This window comes from Somniosus microcephalus, chromosome 22 (assembly GCF_052327205.1).
Source record: "Somniosus microcephalus isolate GS21.2 chromosome 22, FLI_Smic_1.0, whole genome shotgun sequence".
Taxonomy (NCBI): Eukaryota; Metazoa; Chordata; class Chondrichthyes; order Squaliformes; family Somniosidae; genus Somniosus; species Somniosus microcephalus.
Genome location: NC_141008.1, coordinates 62,854,330 through 62,877,159, shown reverse-complemented (window position 1 = coordinate 62,877,159; position 22,830 = coordinate 62,854,330). Strand labels below are relative to the sequence as shown.

Here is a 22,830-nt window from a genome sequence, read left to right as displayed (position 1 = left end):
GCTGATTTGTTCTTTTAAAATCAGTAAAAAGGCTGAGAACATCTGACAAGACAGCGTCATCTCCTTCAATCTGAGCAATTGCAGATGCTACTGGTGAGAGTAGTTTAAGGCTGCTAACCACTCTCTCCCAAAACACATCATCCAGCAGTATTTTCTTGATGGTGGTTTCCATATCCCCAGACTGGGATATTGCCATTTCTTGCAGCGACTCCTTACCCTCCAGAAGGCTGTTGTACATTATGACAACACCACCCCATCTAGTGTTGTTGGGCAGCTTCAGTGTGGTGTTCTTGTTCTTTGTCATTTGCTTGGAGTTGTAGGTTGCTGCAACTACCTGTTTTCCCCTGACATACTTAACAACTTGCTTGGTTCTCTTGTACAGTGCTTCCATGGTTCTCAAACCCATGATGTCCTTGAGGAGCAGGTTAAGCCCATGAGCTGCGCCCCCAATAGACGTAATATGAGGGTAGGCCTCCTCCACTTGAGCCCAAGTAGCCTTCATATTCGCAGCATTGTCAGTAACTACTGCAAAGACCTTTTGTGATCCAAGATCGTTGATGACCGCTTTCAGCTCATCAGCAATGTACGTGCCTGTGTGTCTGTTGTCCTTCGTGTCTGTGCTCTTGAAGAACACTGGGAGAGGAGTGGAGACGATGTAGTTTATGATGCCCTCCCCTCGTACATTTGACCACCCATCTGAGATAACTGCAACACAGTCTGCCATCGCTATCGTTTCTTTGAGCTTTCCTTGGACTCTGTTATACTCAGCCTCCAGCAAATAAGTAGACAAAGCATGTCTGGTGGGAGGACAGTATGCAGGGCGAATAACATTGAAAAATCTCTTCCAGTACACATTGGCTGTGAGCATGAGGGGTGAGCCTGTTGCATATATAGCTCGAGCAAGGCACTCATCTGCATTCTTCTGGCTATGGTTATCCATTGTATCAAAGAACCTTCCAAGTGGGCCAGGAGTTGCCGATGATAAGGAGCCTGATGCTGAATGAGAACCATCATCTTCTTGAATGGAAGCAGAGGAACTCTGGGCTGACTGCCGTGAGCTTTGAGTGAAGTTGTTGCATTTGGATAAATGCTGCTGCATCTTTGTGGCATTCTTTACATATGGCTTTCTACAGTGTTTGCACATGTACACAGTCTTTCCATCTTTAATGCCTGGGGTAAAATGCTTCCACACATCCGACGGTAAACGTGGCATTGTTCTATGCAGAGAAATAAAGGGCATTCGTCTCTGTGTCGAACTGCGGTCGATCAGCACGATTGCAACAGGGCGAGTACATTTTTGCTGATGCTCCATGTGATGGAAGCATGACCTGTACACACACGACGCTACATCACCAATAGTGTATTATTTTGTATATTTTAAATTGAAGGACAACAGAGTTCAACAAGTAACTGGTTTATTTGGTATAAAGTCTGATTTACTTACTGCATTATCACAACATCAGCAGAAAACAAAATGACTTCCCTCAGGACCCCTAACCTGGATCTTTAAAAAACTATAGCAGTCTTACAGATGCCTGCAGGCCAATCACAATTCGATATGCAAATATTACAAATAGAGGGAGCTAATCGCTCATCCACTCAATCAGGACACATTTGTTCACAGTCACACACAAAACTTGTAATTATTAAAACAAGCCAAGTAAGATAAACATATATTGATTAAGAAATTCCTTAATAATTAAGATTCCATCTCTGTTAGTAATTTTAAGAGAGGACCTGTGGGAAAAAAAAAGAAATACAAAAAAAACAATATTATGCTAGCATGTGCTTTTTTGGGCAAAATTCCCAAGCTAAACTTCCCGTGGAAAATTTCCGGAAACTTTCCACCCCTTATTTTTAATATCCAAAGCCTTTCATGACAATTATTTTGACCCAATACGGTTACGGATTCATTTGTCGACAAACATTAAAGCCACTCACCCCTGCAAGAGCAAGGGAAAAATGTGTGTTTTTGTCTCATCTATAACCATATACCCATCAGGGGAACAAGCAGACAGATTTTCTCTTTTTTGTTGCACAAATCAGACTTTGTGCCAAAAGATGATGGAAACCAAGTACTGAAACCGGCATTTTCACAAGAGATCTGATGCGGAAGGTCAGTCCCATCATTCATGCTCAGAGATTCTTCGCCTTTACCTCATTTCCTTGCAATGTGTGGCTGGGTAGCGATTTGCTGCCGCAGCAGTTTTCTTTAACCAAGCAGCCCGAGAGCATTTACTGAAACAGACTGTGGTTTTTCCCTGTTGAAATACATTGGAACCCAACAGAAACGTCATTGTCCCCAGTGACTGAGGAACAACAAATGCATTCATGGCCAGAAAAGGGAAGTGTGGGGAAAGGTTGCGTTTGATGTAAAAAAAAAAGCAAAACCATCTTATTCATCCGGCATCATTACAGAGCACACACAGGCAAGAGGAGAAAAGTGACACACTGGTGGCCTTCAAAGATAACTGTGCGTACCCAACAGCTCAGAGAGGTGAGCTCGCAAATGTAATTCCTGATTATTTTTCCTTCCCCTCCCACCCCCACCTCTCTTCTGAAGACAACAACTCGTGCAGTGGTCTGTTCCATGAACAACCACCACCTTCAGGAAACGTGCCCAATAGTCACTTCAATTTACCAGCCTGGACATTAATTCTCAGCAGAATTTTCAATCATCAGGGACAGCGCAGCTGGATGCAGCCCCGTCCACACCAGATATCCCCACACTCTGGGAGGGCCCACAATCAGGACCAGGAAACTTTGCTCCTCGTTCTCCCTAGCCTGGAACACTAAAGCCAGCAGAGGATTATCTGCAGCTGCTGCGATGGACGAGTAATTGAACCACTTCCAGGCAATGAATTCCAGATCATAACTCTCCACATAAAAAAAACTAATCTCCCCTTTGGTTCTTTTGCCAATCTGTGTCCTCTGTTTACGGACACACCTGCCAGTGGGAACAGCTTCTCCCTATCTACTCTATCAAAACCCCTCGATTTTGAACATATTCATACTGAATCCTGGATAGCGAGTGTTGGCAAGTTATTTTACTACGGGAGAGAAGGGGAAAAGAGATCACTGTCAAATCAGATGCTGTCCTGAATGGATGGCCAATGTGCAAACCCTTCAACAGAGGTCAGTGAACAGCAGTCGAATCCCCACTTAGGCCCAAGTGCAATGCCCCCACTGCCACTGACTGATATCAGCCATCTCATTTTAGACTTGGGATCAAAACTGGAAACTGGAAACTTTGGGTGTGTATTGGTCAGCTTTCTGTGGCCTTTTCCGCCCCGAGAAGAGCTCATTTGCCCATCTTGATGCAACAACTTCAAAAAGCACCCAGGCAGCTGAAGACTGACCATCAACCACGGGTTTAATGAATCCCGAGGATGTCTACAATCAATGATTATGATGCAAGATCATCGACCTGAAATGCTGACTCTTGTTTCTCTTCACTGATGTTAAGCATTTCCAGCATTTTCTGGTTTTAATTACAGATCTCCAGCATTTTGCTTTTGTTTTGGTGTCTATAGTCAAGCAGGTTTGCCTCAGTTTAGAGTTTCAACAGTTCTTAGTTGGGTCTTTAGTTGAAGCTCCATATGGAAGCTAAATGTATTATCTGTAGCCGAGATGCAATCTCGGGACACAATCCAGTAAGCAGCACACCCGGTGAAAACATCAGAGCTTCGAGTGCCAGCAGATGGTCCACAGTCCAGAGCCTCCTTCCTTCAGGGCCAGAGATACAGTTGCCTGCAGCCCGTGGAGAGGAGAACGGAAGGAGAGAGGGAGGAAATATCAAAGTCCATCTCCTCACTTACTTCAAGGCTAATTTAAAAAAAAGAAGAGGCTAGAGAACAGAAAGATTTACAGTTTGGACAGTAGTAGTGGGGGGGGGGGGGGGGGGATTTTAAAAATTGAACTCAACGACATGAGAGGATTACAATCTACAAATAACTTCAAAGAATGCTCCCCAGAACAAACGTTTGGGGAAATGAAACTACTTCTACACGTCATGAGATTGATGAGGCACAGGAGAACAAAAAGAAAAAGGAACATCTGCATTAATAAAAGCAGTACTAAAAAAAAAAATGCATTTCCCACCGTCTCTCCACGCACTGGGATTTCACTGCCAGCTCAGACAGGAGAGGGGAAACAATATCACAAAGTGTATTCAAGCACCCATTGACAAATAGTCACATTCACTGTGCTAATTTCTCAATCTACCAATTGAGTGAATGAAAAGCGATTTCAATCGCAGTTCCTTTTGGCACGGTTAACACTGGGTGAAAGCAGGGAAGCAGCGAGTTTAGAATAAACACCGTCTTCAATCCTTGCAAACCGCGGACAAATGGCCATTTCTCCAGCCGACAGAGGGGGAGAGAAGCTGAGCCTGGCTCTGGAGCTGGAAGTCGGATGCAATTTAGCGGACTCAAGAGATTAAATAAAAAACAAAAACAAACAAACAAGAGCATCATTGTTGGAAACCTGGTTCACAACTCCCAAGATATACCGTATAAATTTCTTGAGCAAATTGGATTTACAGGGCAACACATAAAATCTTGAAGAAATGTTGCTGCTGCACATTAGTTAATAGAATGTGACAGGGCAACTTTGAACTACAAGAAATGTCACATTACATTATGGAAAAACTATTTTAAAAAAAAAAAATTTTTTTTAATATAAATAACTTGTTCTTTGGCTCCTCACAATTTCTGGTCAAATGCCTCAGTATTCTTTTATTTTGCAGTTGTAAAAATGCTGATGGTCACATATTTTAACAAACTGACCATGCACTTACAGGGCAGTGCCTGCTCTTGGTCACATTTTGGACGGTTTTCTTGAGGGACTGAGGAGCTTGCAGAGTGGCAATAGTTTGAGAGCAGTCCTGCTTTACTCACACTATTTCCAACTCTTTTCTGTCACTCCTCCCCCCCCCCCCCCCCACCACTTGCAATAAAATGAAGGCAAACACTAGCAGCCAGGAGAGAGGATTAAAAACAAAAATTTAAGAAATTGGAATGAGTGTGCGCCCAATAATAGCAATGAAAACCTTTCGAGTTATAGAAATGTAATACAGCGAGCTTTCTGCGAGTGGTTTAATGGATAATTGTGGTACAGGTTATACAGACCAGAAGGTCCCAGATTCAATCCATGGTCTGTGTCGAGTTAGGGGTCTCACAAAATTCCCGCAACATCCCTGGGCTATGGGAGTAGTGGGAAGGGAAAGAAGCAACCAAAAAAATAGCCTGGCTCCAATGGCTATCCAGTGACCATTCCTTGCCAGAAATATGCATGTGCGACGAGGGCAGGAATTTTGGCCTTAGCTTCGATGCCGAATAGCCAAACTCGCTATCTAGGAGTGCACACAAAGAACAGACACTTGGGCAAAATACCGGAGAAAATTGGGTGGCAGGGGACCCCCCCCCCCCCCCCCCGCAGAGGGGGGGGAAAAACACAACTGCTTTGTTGAACAGGCAGCCAGGAAGAACCATAAAAAAGGCCTTTGTAAGCTGCACAATAAAAGGATAAATATGGTGAGCCTGAAGGCAGGCTCATTACAACAATTACCAGAGATGTGGCTGAGTGCTGTAGAGAATAAGATGACAAAAGGCAGCAGCAAGGCCCCTAAGGTATCTCCCGATACAGGGGGGTGGGGGGGGGGGGGGGGGGCCTCACGCACTATGGTGCTGTGCTGAACAGGCAGATGAATTGTAGCAAATTACATTTTGGTAACTCAGACTACCTAATTAGTGCAAGAAAAGTAAAAGTTGCTGTGAGGAAAGGGCAATTTGCATGCGTGACGGTCATTTACCTTTGCGTAGTCAAGTGGAAGCTGGTCCTCGGGACATTTAAACACGCCCTCACTGAAACAAAGAAGAAGAACTGGTAAATGCACAGGCTGTGTACAACACTAATTATTTAATATGTAGCTAACAGGGGCAGATCTGAGGTCCCTTCGTGCATTTCCTTGGCAATTTTACCAACAGCACTAATGAGACACATTAGAGGTAGGGTCTCTCTCTCAGTATATTAATATAACGCAGCATTTATACACGTCTTCATGCACTTTACACAATGAATTACACAGGGTTTTTTTTTTTTTTTTTTGAAGTGTAGCTGGGCAGGCAAACGGCTAAAGTCAAAATCCAGAACATCACCATGTTCAAAAAGTTTGCTTTTCAATTGTCCGGAAAGTATACCATTTCAAAACGAAAATCAAATTCAGTTTTACGTTCACGTCATTAGATACGTACAGAGAACTGGCAGACAGTATAGTTGGACAAAGCTGCAGTGCGTGCATTCTATACACAAACAAATGCAATCGGAGATTTTTCCCACTAGGGTTGCCAACCCTCCAGGATTGCCCTGGAGTCTCCACGGATTGAAGATTTGACGATCTGACGAAGGGTCATCGACCTGAAACGTTAACTCGGTTTCTCTCTCCACGGATGCTGCCTGACCTGCTGAGTTTTTCCAGCGTTTTCTGTTGTTATATTAAAGATTAATCTCCAGGTCACTGCTGCGAGCAACGCGGGGAGAAAAATCATAAGGGCAATAAAAAAAATTAATGGAGAGGGTCCCTCCGCAACCCCCCCTCCCCCCAATTTTCTTTGAACACTTTTATTTGTTATATAAATTTTAAGAGCTGGAGAAAATAGGATATTTGATTGGGCGGGGCGGTTGGTGACGAGGTCATGTGATGAAACCTCCAGGGATACGTTGAACCAGAGTTGGTAACCCTGTTTTCCACACAGAGAAACCAGTCCTGCCATTTTTAAGGCCTGATAAGCTTGTCGGCGGCGCGCCCAAGCATGGTGGTCAAGGATTCAAAAGTAAAAAAAAAAAAATTTAGCTCCTCATACTTTCAGCCACCACACCTTGGAAACCAGCTTGGTCACACTGATACCATTAGCGCGTAAAAACACAGCGATTGCAGGGCTCAGAATGTGCCAGGACACACGGTCCACACATCCCGATTCGACCCATGTGGAGGAGATTATGGATATGAGCGGGCCTGAAACTTTTTTTCCCAAGCTGCCAACCTGTAAAAAAAAAAGTGGGCAACGTTGGACAAAACTGCAAGTGGGCAAAGGACATTTGCACGCAACCCAAGGCTGCCAGCGCTTGCCCGCAAAAAAAAAGTATTTTTTTGCTGAAATACTTGTGGTAAATGAGTTACAATTTTTTTTTAAATCGACCATTAAAATTTAGGCAAGAAAATATTTAAAATTTTCCAATTGACAACGTTTTACAGATGAGGATGGCAGCTCGCTCTCACTCATTGTCCGGTCTCCAATTGCAGTCATTACTTATCCGCGCAGGCTCCAGAGATGTCAGCAGCACTGGCACAGACTGAAGTGCATTTTCATTCAAATTCAAGTTTTGTTTGTTCCATTTCAGTAAATAAGGATTAAGAGAATCATTAATTTTTATGCCCTCACTACCTTCAGACTGATCAGCATTTATTTCATATTTTTACAGCGCAATTTTTTAACCGTTCAAAAGCAGCAGTTCTGTGCGACTGGGTTAACGAGGAGCAGTAAATCTCTCGTGCAGCTTAATGCACTAACAACTTCAAAAACCTTCTTTGTAAACTGTGCCACAAACATGCATCCTGGAGAAATAAAAAAGTGGAAGAAATATCCGTTTGTCTCTTTCCCTCTGCAACCCCACCCACCACCAAGATAATCTCCCCTGGAGGTGGTAACTTAGAGATCCCAGGTTCAATCTGTGCCGAGTTTGCCAATCTTGGCCTGGAATCAGTCAGGTACAATTGGGAGATCGGTGAGAGACGGAAGGGGAACTCCTACCAGGGTTCCAATTGCTCAGATTCTTACCGGGCAGAGCAAGTGTACGGAAAATGCAAGTGTGTGAATGTGGTAAACCACTGTTGTTCACTTCACTGTTGTTCACTCTTGCCCATTGTTGTACCTGTCTGTGCATGCCTCAGCTGGCTCCGCCCCTGGCTCCACCCATATGCCCTGGTATAAAGGTGGCTGCTCTGCAGTTCCCCAGGCATTCAGGACCGGTCGATCACTAGAGGCATGCCTTCGTTCTTTAGCTAATAAAAGCCTGTTTGTTACTCTCTTAACTTCCAGTCTCTCTCAGTAATTGATAACGCATCAATTTTATTAGATAGCGCATCAGTGAATAGCAAGCAAAGAGATTTTGGTATGGCTGCGATGCCCTTGTAGTTGAATAGCCTGCTTAAATATCGAAGTCTAGGTTTACATGCGAAGAATGTGTGGTCAGTAGAGAATTTAGAGGAGCTGATGCACCATGGAATCCTATCCCAATATGGGATGGGGCAAGGGGGGAGGAAACCAAAATAAATGTGAAAGAGATTTTTTAAAAAGCAATGGCCTGGAGCATGACATCGGCTCACTGCAGATGGGATGCACCTCACAACTCAATCCAAGAATAAGGGGGGAGGGAGGAGAAACTATAAAGTAACTTGCTAAAAGGCAAGACTATCCCTTAAAAGACTTACTGCGCATGAATTTTATTCCAAACATATTTAAGACCCCCTGTAAGGGTACACAATTTAATTTAATTGGCCAGACGATAATAAATTCAAATTCTTTTGTAATTTCAAGTACAGCTTATTAGATCTGTGTGTGAATTCTAAAGTGCATGAGAACAGAGTGCTTCTTTGAATATTTGCATGGGGGGGGGGGGGTGGTGGAATGACGACTACAGCAGCTGGTAATGTTTCTCTGTGCTTACTAGGAGAGGTTGGCATCACTGCTAACATGTCACAGTTGTTATCCGTTACTGCTGTTCACTTTCAGAGACCCACTCCACTCCCGTGCGACTGTTGGCAGACAATTCAAGCTCAGGCAGTAGCCAAGCCCAATCTGGTCCTCATCCAGATTTCTCAGACACTTCCGATAGGGATCGGTGGCTAGCAATCAGGAGTGGGGAACCCTGGCCGATAGTCCCCAAGCAGGTAAGGGGATGGAGGAGAGGGAGATTGAAAGAGGGAGGGGGCTAAGGGGGAGAAGGTAGGAGGAGGGAAGGACTTGCATTAATACGGCACCTTTCACAAACTCAGGATGACCCAAAACCCTTCGCAAACCAACAAATGACTTTTGAAGTGTAGTGGTGCAATGTAGGAAACGCAGCAGCCAAATTGCACACAGCAAGCTCCCACAAGCAGCAATGAGATAAGGGAGCAGATAATCTGTTAGGTGGTGTTGGTTGAGGTTGGTTACTCTTTCACATCCACCCGAAGAGGACAGATGGGACCACAGTTAAGGTCCCGTCCGAAAGACGGGCACCTCCGACAGTGCAATGAACCTGCTCAAGTCTCTGGGGTGGGACTTGAACCCACGACCTTCTGACTCGGGAAGCGAGAGTGCTACCAACTGACAATGAACCAATCAAGGCAACCCCCCAACCCGGCCCCAGCCGAGATCAGCTAACTCAAGGGGGAGGACTGAACCGGTGATCTCCCAGTAGTTGCAACTCACGCTACTGGGGACCTTCCATTTCGCTAAAAAGCCACTACATTATAGATTGTTACGAGAAGCTCGATTCCCGATTACCGAGCTGGCAGCAACTAGGTGGAAATAGGTTCTGGTTTACTTTTATTAGTTGCGTCACATTACTTGACAACAGAGATGACACCCGACCCTCAGCCTGTAGTTAATAACCCAACAAATGATTGCGGAATTTTCCCCAATTTCACAGCCGCAATTTTCCATCCAATAAAGTGAATTGGGTGGCGGGGGGGAAAAAAAGAGGTGGAATTCAGGAACTGGCGAGCCGAGAAGTGAGAAATCCCTGGCCGTACATCCTTAGAAACCAGAACATTTTAAAACCACTGCTTTCTGCGCTTCAGTTAGCAGCTCACTAACCAAGAAGAAAATGGGCACAGTGCCATTTTCTTTTTGAAAAAGGAGGAATTTCGCTCCCCCGATGCACAGACTTTTCGGCAATATCTGTGCGGATATTGGAACCTGTAGGGTTCGGTGTCCCAGCCCCGGAATGTCTTCTCAAGAGGGAAGACACACAAAGCGGATAACAGGACAATTCTTTCAAACTAAGTGTTTACATGAATCAAATTAGAATTTGTTTAGACACAAAAGCAACCCAGCTCCAGTCTCAGAGCACAGCCGCGGACTGAATTATTTCCTTTAGATTTATGAGCTGTACATGATTGAATAATTGATCTGGATTTTTAGAGGGCTTCTGATCGGATCAATGCAAAAAGCATCAAATCCAGTGGGATTCTCTCTGTGACCCTCATTTGTGCACTCTGATCACAAGCGCTGTCATGTAGGAATGGGGAGGGGGATTGGGCTCAGGATCTGTATAGCAACAAATTGAGGTGGCTCTCTTTTGCCTGTATAGCAGGCTCAGGCGTGGATGAATGTCATCGCTGGCCACTTAGCACACAGTAAGTGCATCCTGAAATTCTGCAATGCTATGCAATGTCTCCTGACCGTCCCAGAATATTTACTGGACAATTTAATCTCATTGCTAATTAAAGGATCTTGCTGTGCACAAAGTGGGCCGTCACACTTGCCTTCATAACTGTGACTGCGCTTCAAAGTAATTTACCATAAAGTGTTTGGATGTTGAGAGATGTGATGAGATGCCTGATAAAATGCAAGTTTTCCTGAATGTTTACGTGTTTGTACACACATTAAATAATTATTCCTGGGATCAATGCAGAAACCAGTCTTGAAAGTGTCAGCCGTGGCGCAGTTGGTAGCACACTCTCGCCTCGGAGTCAGAAAGTTGTGGGTACAAGTCCCACTCCAGAGACTTGAGCACATACTCTAGGCTGACGCTCCCAGTGCAGTGCTGAGGGAGCACTGGGCCGTCAGATGAGACATTAGACCGAGGCCCTGTCTGCCCCCTCAGGTGGTTAATATGGAGTCACCACGGCGGCGTCACTTGCTGACATCATTCAGCAGCATGGAATCCAGAGAGAGAGAGAGAGAGCTTAGAGTCAGCTCGAAGCAGACTTTGGAAGTCACTGGAAAATAAGATGAGGCATCAGGCTGGGCATTACTGGGGAGAAGGGCTGGAGAGAAATTAAAGTGTAAAGCAAAGTATGGGTGGAGAGAGTGTGGCACTATCCCGTAGCAGGGGTATATCGTGAAAGTAAGGAACTGTATGACAGCCGTATACAACAGTTTCTCTAGGAAGGTTATTGTAGGTTGGCTGTTTTTTGTGACTGATGGAAAGATGGCGCTGCGATCAGATTGGATGAGGGCACATTGCTCTATGGGATTTGACTGTTTTGGAATAGGATTGGTTCATTTCTGCCACTGTTCACAGCAAATCTCTCTGCTCTTTTGGTTTAAAATTTCTACACCACGAAGGAATTACAATAACCGATAAGATTTCAAGTATTACATTTTTCTTCCATTTCGAAATATGCTTTATTCTCACAGGAGCCCTTCATTCAAATAATATTTCGATTCAAAGCTTATTATTTCTTTGACAACTAAAAGAAAGGCTCCAATCAAGGTAGACCCCAGATTCGCTGCAAAGTGCTGTTTTAACTAAACACAGCCAGCCACACTAACAGGATGTAAAGTTGTAGGTAATCTGTGCTTGCAGGCAACCAATAGCATAAAAACTATGGACCTTTGATTTCCCAAATGGCAGAATAGGCTTGTACGGCAAGTCATGTATTGCTGACATGCACAATCTGCAAATTCAGGCGTCTTGCTCATTAACAGAGTTGGCGTCCCCTGTGCAGAAGGCAGCCCTCATGGCTCCACAGACTGAAACATGTGGGGGGAAAAAAAGTGTTGTTTCAGCCGTCAGCAAGCAGTGACCTCCTTCCATCATCCTACGTGGCTTCATTTTGAGATAGTTAATTATAGTGACAGCATACCGACAACTGAAGAACAACTCAGGCCTGTTCTAAAATTAGCCGTCTCTCTCGCACGCTCTCTCTCCCCCCCCATCTCTCGGCTTTTTCAGTTCACTCTGCTCTGATCAAAAAGGATAGACATTTAACACAGCAACTGTAGCAGAGGCCCGCCAGACCAGGGGACCGCACCCCAATAGCGAGTTAGCGCCTTCGGTTGGGGGGGGGGGGGGGGGGGAAACCGAGGAGAAAGAGAGAGAAAATTGAAAGAAGGGCCGAAAAGTTATACAGGTCAAATTGTAGCACACACAGCAAGTCAGTGCCTTTAGGAGAGGGGGAGCAAAATGGAGGGAAAATATCAAGAGTGTTGGCCTTCTGGCTCATCACTGTCAGGCAACAGTGTGATCCATCCAAGGTACTATCTTGAGGTTGATGCCCCTCGTCTCAGCTCCACAGTCAACACCCAGAATACACTGCACGTCAAGAAAGCACGACGTGCATTAACAGTGCTATTTATAGCCAGCCAACAGAATCCACTCCAACGGCCTATTGCATTCAGTCTTGTATTTAAATAGAAGAGGGGCAGCCAAGTGGTTTCTAACGGTCGCCTGAACCCAGAGATGACATAACTGCCCAGATAGCATAGAATCATACAACACAGGAGGCGGCCATTCGGCCCATCGTGTCGAGAGCTAGCCAATTAATCACACTTGAATGCTTGCCCCCCTCCTCCTCCACCCATAGCCCTGGAAATTTCTCCTTTTCAAATATATACCCAATTCCCCTTTAAAAGCATGTATTTATCAGGAAAAAAAATCCACTTTTGAAAACAAATGCTATATATGCATGGCAGAGATTTTTTTGATTACATATAGTTTCTTTATTAAAAATCCAACAGTGTTATGGCACTCCATTTCTGACCTCCCAAGTTCTACCCTACGTAAACTTGATGTTATCCAAAACTCGGCTGCCCGTGTCCTAACTCGCACCAAGTCCCGTTCACCCATCACCCTTGTGCTCGCTGACCTACATTGGCTCCCGGTTAAGCAATGCCTCAATTTCAAAATTCTCATCCTTGTTTTCAAATCCCTCCATGGCCTCACCCCTCCCTATCTCTAATCTCCTTCAGCCCTACAACCTCACCCTCTCCCCCCACCCAGAGATATCTGCGCTCCTCAATTCTGCCCTCTTGAGCATTCCTGATTATAAATCGCTCAACCATTGGTGGCCGTGCCTGATGTTGCCAAGGCCCTAAGCTCTGGAATTCCCTCCCTAAACCTCCCCACCGCCTTCCTCCTTTAAGACGCTCCTTAAAACTTACCTCTTTGACCAAGCTTTTGGTCACCTGCCCTAATTTACCCTTATGTGGCTCGGTGTCAATTTTTTTGTCTTAGAATACTCCTGTGCAGTGCCTTGGGACTTTTTACGATGTTAAAGGCGCTATATAAATACAAATTGTTGTTGTTGACATAGTAAAACGTCCTAAACATTAACAAGAGCAATATCAATAAAACAACATTTTTGACACTGAGCCACAGAAGGAGATATCAGGACAGGTGACCAAAAGCTTGATCGAAGAGGTAGGTTTTAAGGAGCATCTTAAAAGAGATAGAGAGGTAAAGAGGCGGAGCAGTTCAGGGAGGTTTATAAATCCAAAGTGGGAGCCGAACGCTGCTAAAAGGTCAATGGTTGTGTCCAGTCGGCACTACAAGTGACAAATGCTTTGAACGCCTGGATTGACTCAAATTCTCAATTAAATCCAATTCCACGCTCTCACCAATTTAAATAATCAGTGCCTTTTCTATGTAGCTGTTAAGTGCTTTATTATTTAATGTCACAATTCCCCCTCTGCCCACAGCCCCTCCAAATGAATTTCTATTGATGCCCATTCTATTAAGTGCATACAAATAATGGTACTCTCTGTTCAAGTGCGCCCCACAAAAGCACTTTACGCTCTGGCAGCAGATTGATGCCCCAGGCCCATAATTACCCTTGTTTAAAAAAAACTGTTGAGTCAGTGTAATGCTCATTATTGATTAGCTCTTGACAGTAAACCAGTCAAAATGTCAAGAGGTGTCCTAAATGGCCCTACTACTGTACTAACTAAATACACAAACAAGCTTCTCTAGGACACCCTCCTTCAGGAGCCTTAAAACATGTGAAGCAGCAAGGGTGTTTATACAGCATCACTGGTGAGGAGTTCAATTATCCCGGTACCGTCAGAGGTCATGGTGAAGGGTGCGGGGCCGACTATAGATGCTGCGACATCTATACTCTGAATAACGCAGGCAATAGAATGGACTTACTGCCTGACAAAATGGGAGCCATATGGACGCGTGACCAACACACGCCTCAGCCCCTCCCCAAATTACACCACCGTCCTCTTCAGAAGCTGCCGACACCTCGCTAGGGTACACATGCCCATGGGTAGCTGGCCATTTTCCAGTCCATCGCCCACAAGGCCATTATTCCCATACCGAGTCTTGACCATGAGCTTTAAATGGGTTATTTGACTGCAGGGGTGAGGGGGCGGGGGGGGGGGGGGGGGGGGGAGAAATGAGAGAAAGAGGACAGTTGAACCTGATCCAGTCCTCACTTGGCGCCGACACGGTTGTAAAAGAAAGACTTGCATTTATATAGCGCCTTTCACGACCACCGGACATCTCAACGCGCTTTACAGCCAGTGAAGTACTTTTTGAAGTGTAGTCACTGTTGTAACGTGGGAAACGTGGCAGACAATTTTGTGCACAGCAAGCTCCCACAAACAGCAATGTGATAATGGCCAGATAATCTGTTTTTGTTATGTTGATTGAGGGAGAAATTTTGGCCAGGACACCCGGGGATAACTCCCTTCTGCTCTTCTTCAAAATAGTGGCCGTGGGATCTTCTACGTCCACCTGAGAGCGCAGACGGGGCCTGAGTTTAACGTCTCATCCAAAAGATGACACCTCTGACAGTGCAGCACTGCACTGGAGAGCCAGTCTAGATTTTTGTACTCAAGTCTCTGGAGTGGGACTTGAACCCACAACCTTCTGACTCAGAGGCGAGGGTGCTACCCACTGAGCCACAGCTGACACAGGCATCTGGTGATCAGGAAAGAACAAATGTACAAATTCACATTTACATCGCATCTTTATCATCTCTCTCTCTCTCGACATCCCAGAGCGCTTCAGTTGCAACTAATGTACTTTGAAGCAAAGTGCTGTTGCTATGTGGGCAAACTATGAATGACCAGCTAAAATCGGGAACGGGAATCCTGGCTGGGAATTTGGTTACTTACTGGATAAAAAAACCCAGAGCCATTGGAGGGAGCCAGAGATTCTTAGAATTAACTACAAGACATGTCAAAAGCAAATTGTAAGACAGTACAGACTTCCATTATTTGAGAAAATGAATGAGGCTTAATATTGTAAAGGTAAAATATTTACCGAGGAGCCCCCTGCAGAGACCGATTGCAGCATTTGAATGCTTTATTTTCCAAGTCATTTGACAGAGCAAAAAAGGAAATCGAAAAGTGCAACAATCAGCCCTGCAATCCACCCGATGGGGTGATGTTAAAATTACAGGTACGTTTCTCAGGGGCCTGCTCTATATATTTCTAGGTGTCTGAAAGATTACCACAGCCGTGCAAGAGGCTGTATCTTAAGTCACTCGGGTACCAAGTCACTTAAGAGACATCCCACATCTCTGAACAAATCCACGCACAGCAGCCGCATTAGCAGAACAGCAATCTGCAGAAAACTAGTTTTGCCCCTTTAATGAACTGCAGTTCAGCTGGTGCCCTCAAAACAGTCAAGTTGTAAACTTGCCTCTCTCTCGCTCTCTCTCTTTCGGCATGAACAGATTTAGCTGCAATAATGAATTAAGGATTTACTGCAAATTTCAGAACAGCTGTTTTTAAGCATTTAAAACCACAAGAAGTTATTTATTGGAGTATATAGATGACTGTAGTAGAAGGGGGCCGAGGGCAGGCACAGCAGAGACCATTAGGATGGGACGAGATGGATTAACGGTGCTTTGCGCATTTATATACACAACTCAAGCTGCTGCTTTGGAATACAGGAAACTTTTTTTTAATCTGGCACCGACGGGGCGCTGGTTCATCAAAAATTCCGGATAACCGAAAGCTATAGTAAGATAGGGAGAGCTGACAGCTCCGTATAAAGCAACAAACTCTGTTGCTTAGCAACAAATGCAGAACAATGGCCACAAGTTCCAAGCGTCTCTGTAGCTTCGCAACAGCTGCAGCCACACCCTCGCACAGCAACAGATCGAGGAAGGAAAGTACAACATGAAGTAAAACTTGCCTGAACCTACTCCTGAATTTTGCCGGTTAACCGAGATTTATTTAGGTGCCGGTAAATCGAAAGTTTCCTGTAGTCCCTTTAGTCACGTCTTAAATATACTGTATGTGGTATTTTGGGGCAAATGAACTGTAGATGCAGAACTCAATATCCTACTTTGCCCAGAGTCAGCTTCCCTGGCTGAAGTCCTGTGCGTAGGTTTGCTCTCCAGAACAGTTAACACTGTACAGTCACACAGTCTGTGCTGTTGGTTTCTCGTGATTTCTCAGACTCTCCTTTTAATTTCTCTATTCTAGAATCCAACAAAAATCATCCAAAGTCCCAACAGAGCGACATGTTTCACTGAAGCAATTTGGTTCTAAATTGCAAAACTGCACTTAATGTACTGGAACAAAGTTCATATTTATGACTAAAATGTATGTTTATGCTCTACTGGATTATTCCCACAAAGGGGTTGGGCAGGGGTCACATAACTGCTTTTAGTGGCATTCGCTATGTTAAACCCACGACCAGAGTCTCTCGCATCCAGATTACCCATGACCAGAGTCTCTCGCATCCAGATTACAACAGTCGGTGTCTATTAACACAAACTCCGTGCTCACGGTCTGGCGATGGAAGTAAATACTCGCAATTCATGGCATTTCCTTGCACTTGTGGCTATGGAAACAGAAACTTGAGAAATTAAAATGTTGCGTATTTTCCTCAACAGGAGCGCTACCTTCAATAAAAATGTACTTGGGAAACATTTTCTCTTTTGGTGGGGGGAAGCTTTTGACAGAAAGAGAGCACGAGGGACTATCCATCATTTTTGTCACAGTGTCACGTGTAACTGGGTTTAGCATGGGGTTTGACCCAGTTTATGCAATTGGATTGAATGTCAAGCAGCAAAGTTTGCCAGGCATTTTATTAAAATAAAGACAGTGCCCCTTTAATAAAACTTTTTTGTGGTTTTAAAGAGAATGGACTGGAAGGCTCGATCTGGAGGGGAATCTGCTATTGATGTACCCTGGGAGTTACTCTCGCGTCAAAGCCCCATATTGCTTTTGAATGAACTCCTTTGGTCAGTGTCCGGTATTTTCACATTACATTGCGTAACAAATGATAGGTAAGAGTTAGGGTAAATGGTGCTCAGGTTGGAAATAGTGTATCCCAGGAATTATAAAAAAATTATTTGGATCTGTGTATCGGGACTACAGGCTCAGAATTTGCTGCTGATGACACCAAAGGAGGCGATTTGGCAAACAGCAAGGAGGATTGTAAACAACTTCAGAAAAACAGACACGCTAGTGGATTGGGCAGACAGATGGCAGATGCAATTTAATGTGGATAAGCATGAGGTAATGCATCTTTGAGGAAAAAAAGAATGGGAGTATGGTACAAGTCGTAAATTCTCACCGGACCTCTGGCAGAACGCGCAACTCTGTAAATTAACTGAGGTACCAGCGGAACTCGAGGCTAAATTTCCATTCGCCCTAAATGGAGATAAATCTAGGGACATACAGTGCCTCAAAAGAGCACTTCTAGTTTTTCTTCTTTAAAACAAAATGTTAGTGATGACTGAATTAACACAGCAGCCTTAAAAAAGAGATACACACAAGCTGGGCTTGACTGACTGCAGTAGTTGTGTATGCGGCTGGCAGGTAAAGATTTAATATGCAGGAGGAGTTCACTTTTGACAGTGAAGTAAAGGCTAACAGATTATTCCGGCCTGCCCTTTCGATCCATTACACATCTGAACAGTGCTGGGTGAAGAGCACTATATAATTGGGGTGTGCCCTCAGTGTGAGCGTGAGTCCCACGAGCTATTGCTAGCTAGTGACTCCTGCTGAAAATGTGCACACGTGACTGTCGGGCGCAGACAAGACTTGCTGGTGATGCCCCTCCCCACGCCAGATCAAATTGTCGGCCATTTTTTTTCTGCTTTGCGCTCGAGATGTTTCACTACATTAAAGGCACTACATAAATGCAAGTTGTTGTTGCCAACCTGCAGGGCTGGCACAAAAGAAAAATGCACACTTGGGCAAGGTAGGTGGGGGGGGGGGGCGGGGGGGGCGAGTGGCACCCAGAGAATTGTACTTCAGCAAAGATTCAGTATCATGAGGAGGAGGATAGGCAAGAAAATAGGCAGGGAAAGAAAAAAAAGAGAAATTGAAATCAGGCTTTGGGGGGGGGGGGGGGCGCGCAGGAAAGGCGGCATCGCTGCAGAATTCTCTCAGCAACCCTTCAACGCTCCCGATGCCCTGTTACAGCTTTGAAAAGTGAATGGGATCTCCAGACACAGTAACCTCATCACTGCAAAGAGCTGTCGATATGAAATAATGTCTAGTCATGATCTGGGAGTGCTGAGGCACCAGTTAGCCGTGGCCGGCCAGCAGTGGCTTTCTTCATTTAGAATTGCTAATTTACAGCATGCACTTATTAGTTTCTTTTTAAATGTATCATTATAACAGCAACCACACACACACACACACACGTATGTATGTTGGTCGAGGATGGAGCAATGCAAATGGTTTTCATTTTTTTTTTTTTTTTTTAAAAAGCACGCTGCAGTCTCCTTTAAGGTTACATCGAAAATCTATCAATTTGGACAGATCACCTATCCCCGCTGTGTGAAATCAGACAGTAAAATTGGAAAATAATAAAGCCGCTGGAACAAAATAATACCTTCAGGACAGAGACCGGTCCCTGACAAATGACGGCGATGAGCCCGCACAGACATGGGGTTTAATAACCAGTGTAATACATAATAGATTGTCACTTGTTAAATTAGATATTCTTCATGATTCATAGTGCCCCATTTATGAACTTCAATCGACACACTTGGATTTATTTTTTGAAGTTAAAAGAAATTATATCCTTATTTTCTTCATCTAAAAATAAATTAAAGCCTGATGCAAATAACTAGTAGGAATTCAAGATTCTGAAGGTTTAAAATAGATTTTAGCTAACTTGCACAGCAAGGAATATTTCCAATTTTTTAAACAGTAGCCAGCAAAGTATTAAAGTACAATTTCTCTCCTGCAATAACAATACAATAGTGCAAGCCCCCCACGAGTGAAGTCATATTTAATCACTTCACTTGCGCCCGCTACGCTTATCTAGCATTCCGGCTCCCCCCAAATCTTGAAACACCACATGCCTGGGCATCTTCGTGTTCCGGCACCTTCCAGTGCTTCAGAAAACTTGGGAGCACTCCGTACGCGTGGCCTCACTGCTCCCAGCCACACAAATTCAAGCCAGTTACTGGTGCAGCTCTCTCCAACAGCCTGGGAGAGTTGAATTTGTGCCAACAGCGCAGTTAACATTCACATTGGATCAGTTCTCGCTTTTATATATTGGAGCCAACACAACACGGATTCATGCAAAGACCACCATTTGACTTGGGTCCGAGAGAGACCGCTCAATGGGGCCATAGATTCCACAGCCTTCGCCACACCCTCGTATTATACGGCTAATCGGCTGCCAGATTTACATTCAAGCACTAAATGGGTAACATTACAGTATAGGGCTTACTTGTGCATGGATGCAGTGCTACTGGAATGTCCACAACATGTATCTAAAATGTGACGGATTAGAAGGCTCTGTGGAAATTCATTTGATCAGCAATTTAAGGCACAGAAGAATATCTCTGCACATACACTATAATTTTCCAAAGCCACAACAGAGCTTATTTATTTTCTAAGTTTTATTCCAATTTTAAAAGCGTCTTACAAAGTATGTATTCTTTATAAAACCCATATGGACCTCTTCATACAGCCCATAGGGAAAGGGAGGACCATGTTACCAGTCTGTAAACAACTACTCATCTGCAAAGTCCAACCAGAGACAATTCCTAGAGTAGATACTGTTGACGCTTGCTTATCACCACTATACACAGTAGGAATTTATTTTAGAAGAACTAGCTCACTGAACCCGATTCACGGATATGCAATGGTGACTTTTGCAACAAGACCCACTGCTGATCCCTCACTTTGAAATGCTGTCCAATACAACAAATACCCATTGCTTAGGAGCCCCTAGAATGGAGAAACTACACAAAACACATGTTTATCATGACATGCGTATTCAATGGCCGTCAAGATAGACTGAAATGAGGGCTCAGTGTGTGAGATATCCGGGGGGGGGGGGGGGGGGGGAGAAAGTTAGCTGCAATCTAGTCTCTCACTTCAGAGTCTCTTCAGCAGAATAAATAAAATGCAGGAAACTTTTTTTAAATCTGGCACGGACGGGACCGACGTGGTGCCGGTTCATCAAAAATTCCGGATAACCGAAAGCTATAGTAAAAGATACGGAGAGCTGAGAGCGCCGTATAAAGCAACAAACCCCGTTAGCTTCAGAACAATGGCCACAAGTTGCAAGCGTCTCTGTAGCTTAGCAACAGCTGCAGCCACACCCTTGCACAGCAACAAATGGAGGAAGGCAAGTAATAAAAAAAGTTACCTGAACCTACTCCTGAATTTTGCCGGTTAACCGAGATTTCCGGTTATTTAGGTGCCGGTAAATCGAAAGTTTCCTGTGATTTGTTTTTGCTCTTGAAACTGTTGCATGCAGTTGTAGTTTCCTGGACTGTTTCAAGAATTACTATCTACTCCTGGTTAGGAGTCCAATCCCACAGCCTGAAATTCTGCCAGATTCAAGCGATTAATGTCCAAATCTTGCAAATTTCCAATGCCCTTCACATTCAAATAGCCTGTGGGCCCCCACTGTCTATTCTCATAGACGAAGATTGGCCATTTGGGGGAGGGCATTGAAGGGTTACCCATACCGATACAACGGTACCCTTAGCAAGGAGTCAACATCTTCAGGAGAAGAAGAATTGGGAAAAAGTCCAAAGATTATTTATCTATAAATTTTACACCTCCTATCGTGCAGCAGCCTCATATAGCATCCTTTGAACAACCAGTGGAGGTCGCTCTTCTGATTTTATGTATACCAACATGGTGGGTCGGAGAATCAATCACAGACTTGGGCAGAGTCTCTTGTCCTCTTTTAGGCCTCTGGATCACTGCGGACCAACCCCTCCCCTCCTTCCACCACACCCATCGCCAGAACCAAGAACAATGCAAACATTGCAATTCACCGTGTGCCGTGACCACCTATTTTCTTAATATGAAAATACTAGGCAAGAAAGTTAATCACTTGCTGACTGCTTTAAAGGGTTAATTAGGTCAGAGGGTCACCTACATCCTTACATTGGTCACGCGTTCATTAACAACCGATGGAACATTTCTTCCTCACTGGCATCGAGGCTTGCAAAAGGAAACATATTGCACTTCGCATCTTGGATGAATGCTCCATCTGTAAAGTTGCGAAGTACATTTTCTCCCACTGTTTTGACATTTGAGACACCAGGAAACATAAATTAACTGTGTAGCGGAGCACTGAGGATAGGTTAGAGAAGTGCCAAAACACACGCCGACAAATGTCAACACTTTTATAGCTTAAAAATGAAGTCAACTGGCTTTGCTTTTGTGGAATGAGCTAGTAGTTTAGCACGCAACATTCAACATTTACTCACAACATTGCATCGTTAGCTGTACTGTATAAATCTTCTTGCGGATGTCACGCTCTCTCCCTCAAGCAAGCTACACTAAAGGCAATGCAGAGGCTGTAGATGTGTCAGTTCTGATGATGTTTTACCACCTGATCCATCAAGAGGTCTACCTGCTGCCTCAATGGCAGTAACTTTAGCTAACATAGGATACGTTGGACTATTGATTTGGGTGCTGGATTCCAATTTCAAGAGAATAGACACTAAACGGTATTTTGTACTTGGTGATGCAGGCCTGATAATCAGTGATGGAGATCATCGTAATATCTCTCACTGGACAAGCCGTTTTAAAAAGAATTAACATTTTGGGTGAGAAAATGTCACCCGATGCATGCAAGCCTACTTGAACCCAGAAATCAGTGCACGCGTGTGCACACCAAGGTGGAAGCAAATGACAGAACTCCATTCCTGAAACACTTGATTAAAAATAGCAGAATTATCCACAACTAAAACCAGATTAACCCTGTTCAAGTCAGGTCAGTGGCCTTGGGCATCACAAGGAACGGTTCCTAAATATCCGGAATTCTCTATTAACCGGCAAAATTCTCACTCCGAAAACAACACCTCAATAACCGGCAATGTTGCCGAGTCCGAGTCTCCCGCGGTGGCCGGGTTAGTCAGTGGGGGTAGTTCTCCAAACTGCCACTACTCGGCTTCTTGGTGCTGTCGGAAGTCGGAACACCTCAATCCCCCCGTAACAGGAGTCTGACTCTCCCGCGCTGCCGATAGTCTCTTCTGATCTGCCATTTTACAGGGGTACTGTGTGTCTCCCACGCTGCTGGTAGTCATTGCATTACCCTCAACTGGCAGTACTGTACTTAATCAAGCATCTTCCACCATCCATTTAATAACATTCTGTAGTGAGTACCCAATTACTGTATACTGCACATTTCTTGATTTAAAAAAAATTTGTGTTTTAAAAATAGCCTCGGTAGATAACCCTCTCGGTCATCCGGAATTTTTGATCAACCGGCAACACGCCGGTCCCGTCGGTGCCGGATACCAAAGTGTTTCCTGTACTACATTCTGATTTAGTCCCAAAGGCTCACGAGCCAAGACAGCAAGAGAACTCCCTGCTCCTCGTCGAGCAGTGCCGTGGGTCTTTCACATCCACATGAGCCTCCAGACAGGGCCCCCTTCGT

At 44.5% G+C, this 22,830-nt stretch overlaps 1 protein-coding gene across 2 annotated transcripts in view; it reads right to left on the bottom strand.

The window, feature by feature from the left end:
- Positions 1 to 22,830, bottom strand: part of LOC147102462 (TNF receptor-associated factor 4-like) — a 132,185-nt gene that overhangs the window by 26,551 nt on the left and 82,804 nt on the right. For both annotated transcript variants that reach the window (XM_085964941.1, XM_085964940.1), the window contains exon 2: positions 5,813 to 5,864. In XM_085964941.1, coding sequence (XP_085821067.1) covers positions 5,813 to 5,864 — 52 coding nt within the window. The remainder of the gene's footprint in view (positions 1 to 5,812; positions 5,865 to 22,830) is intronic.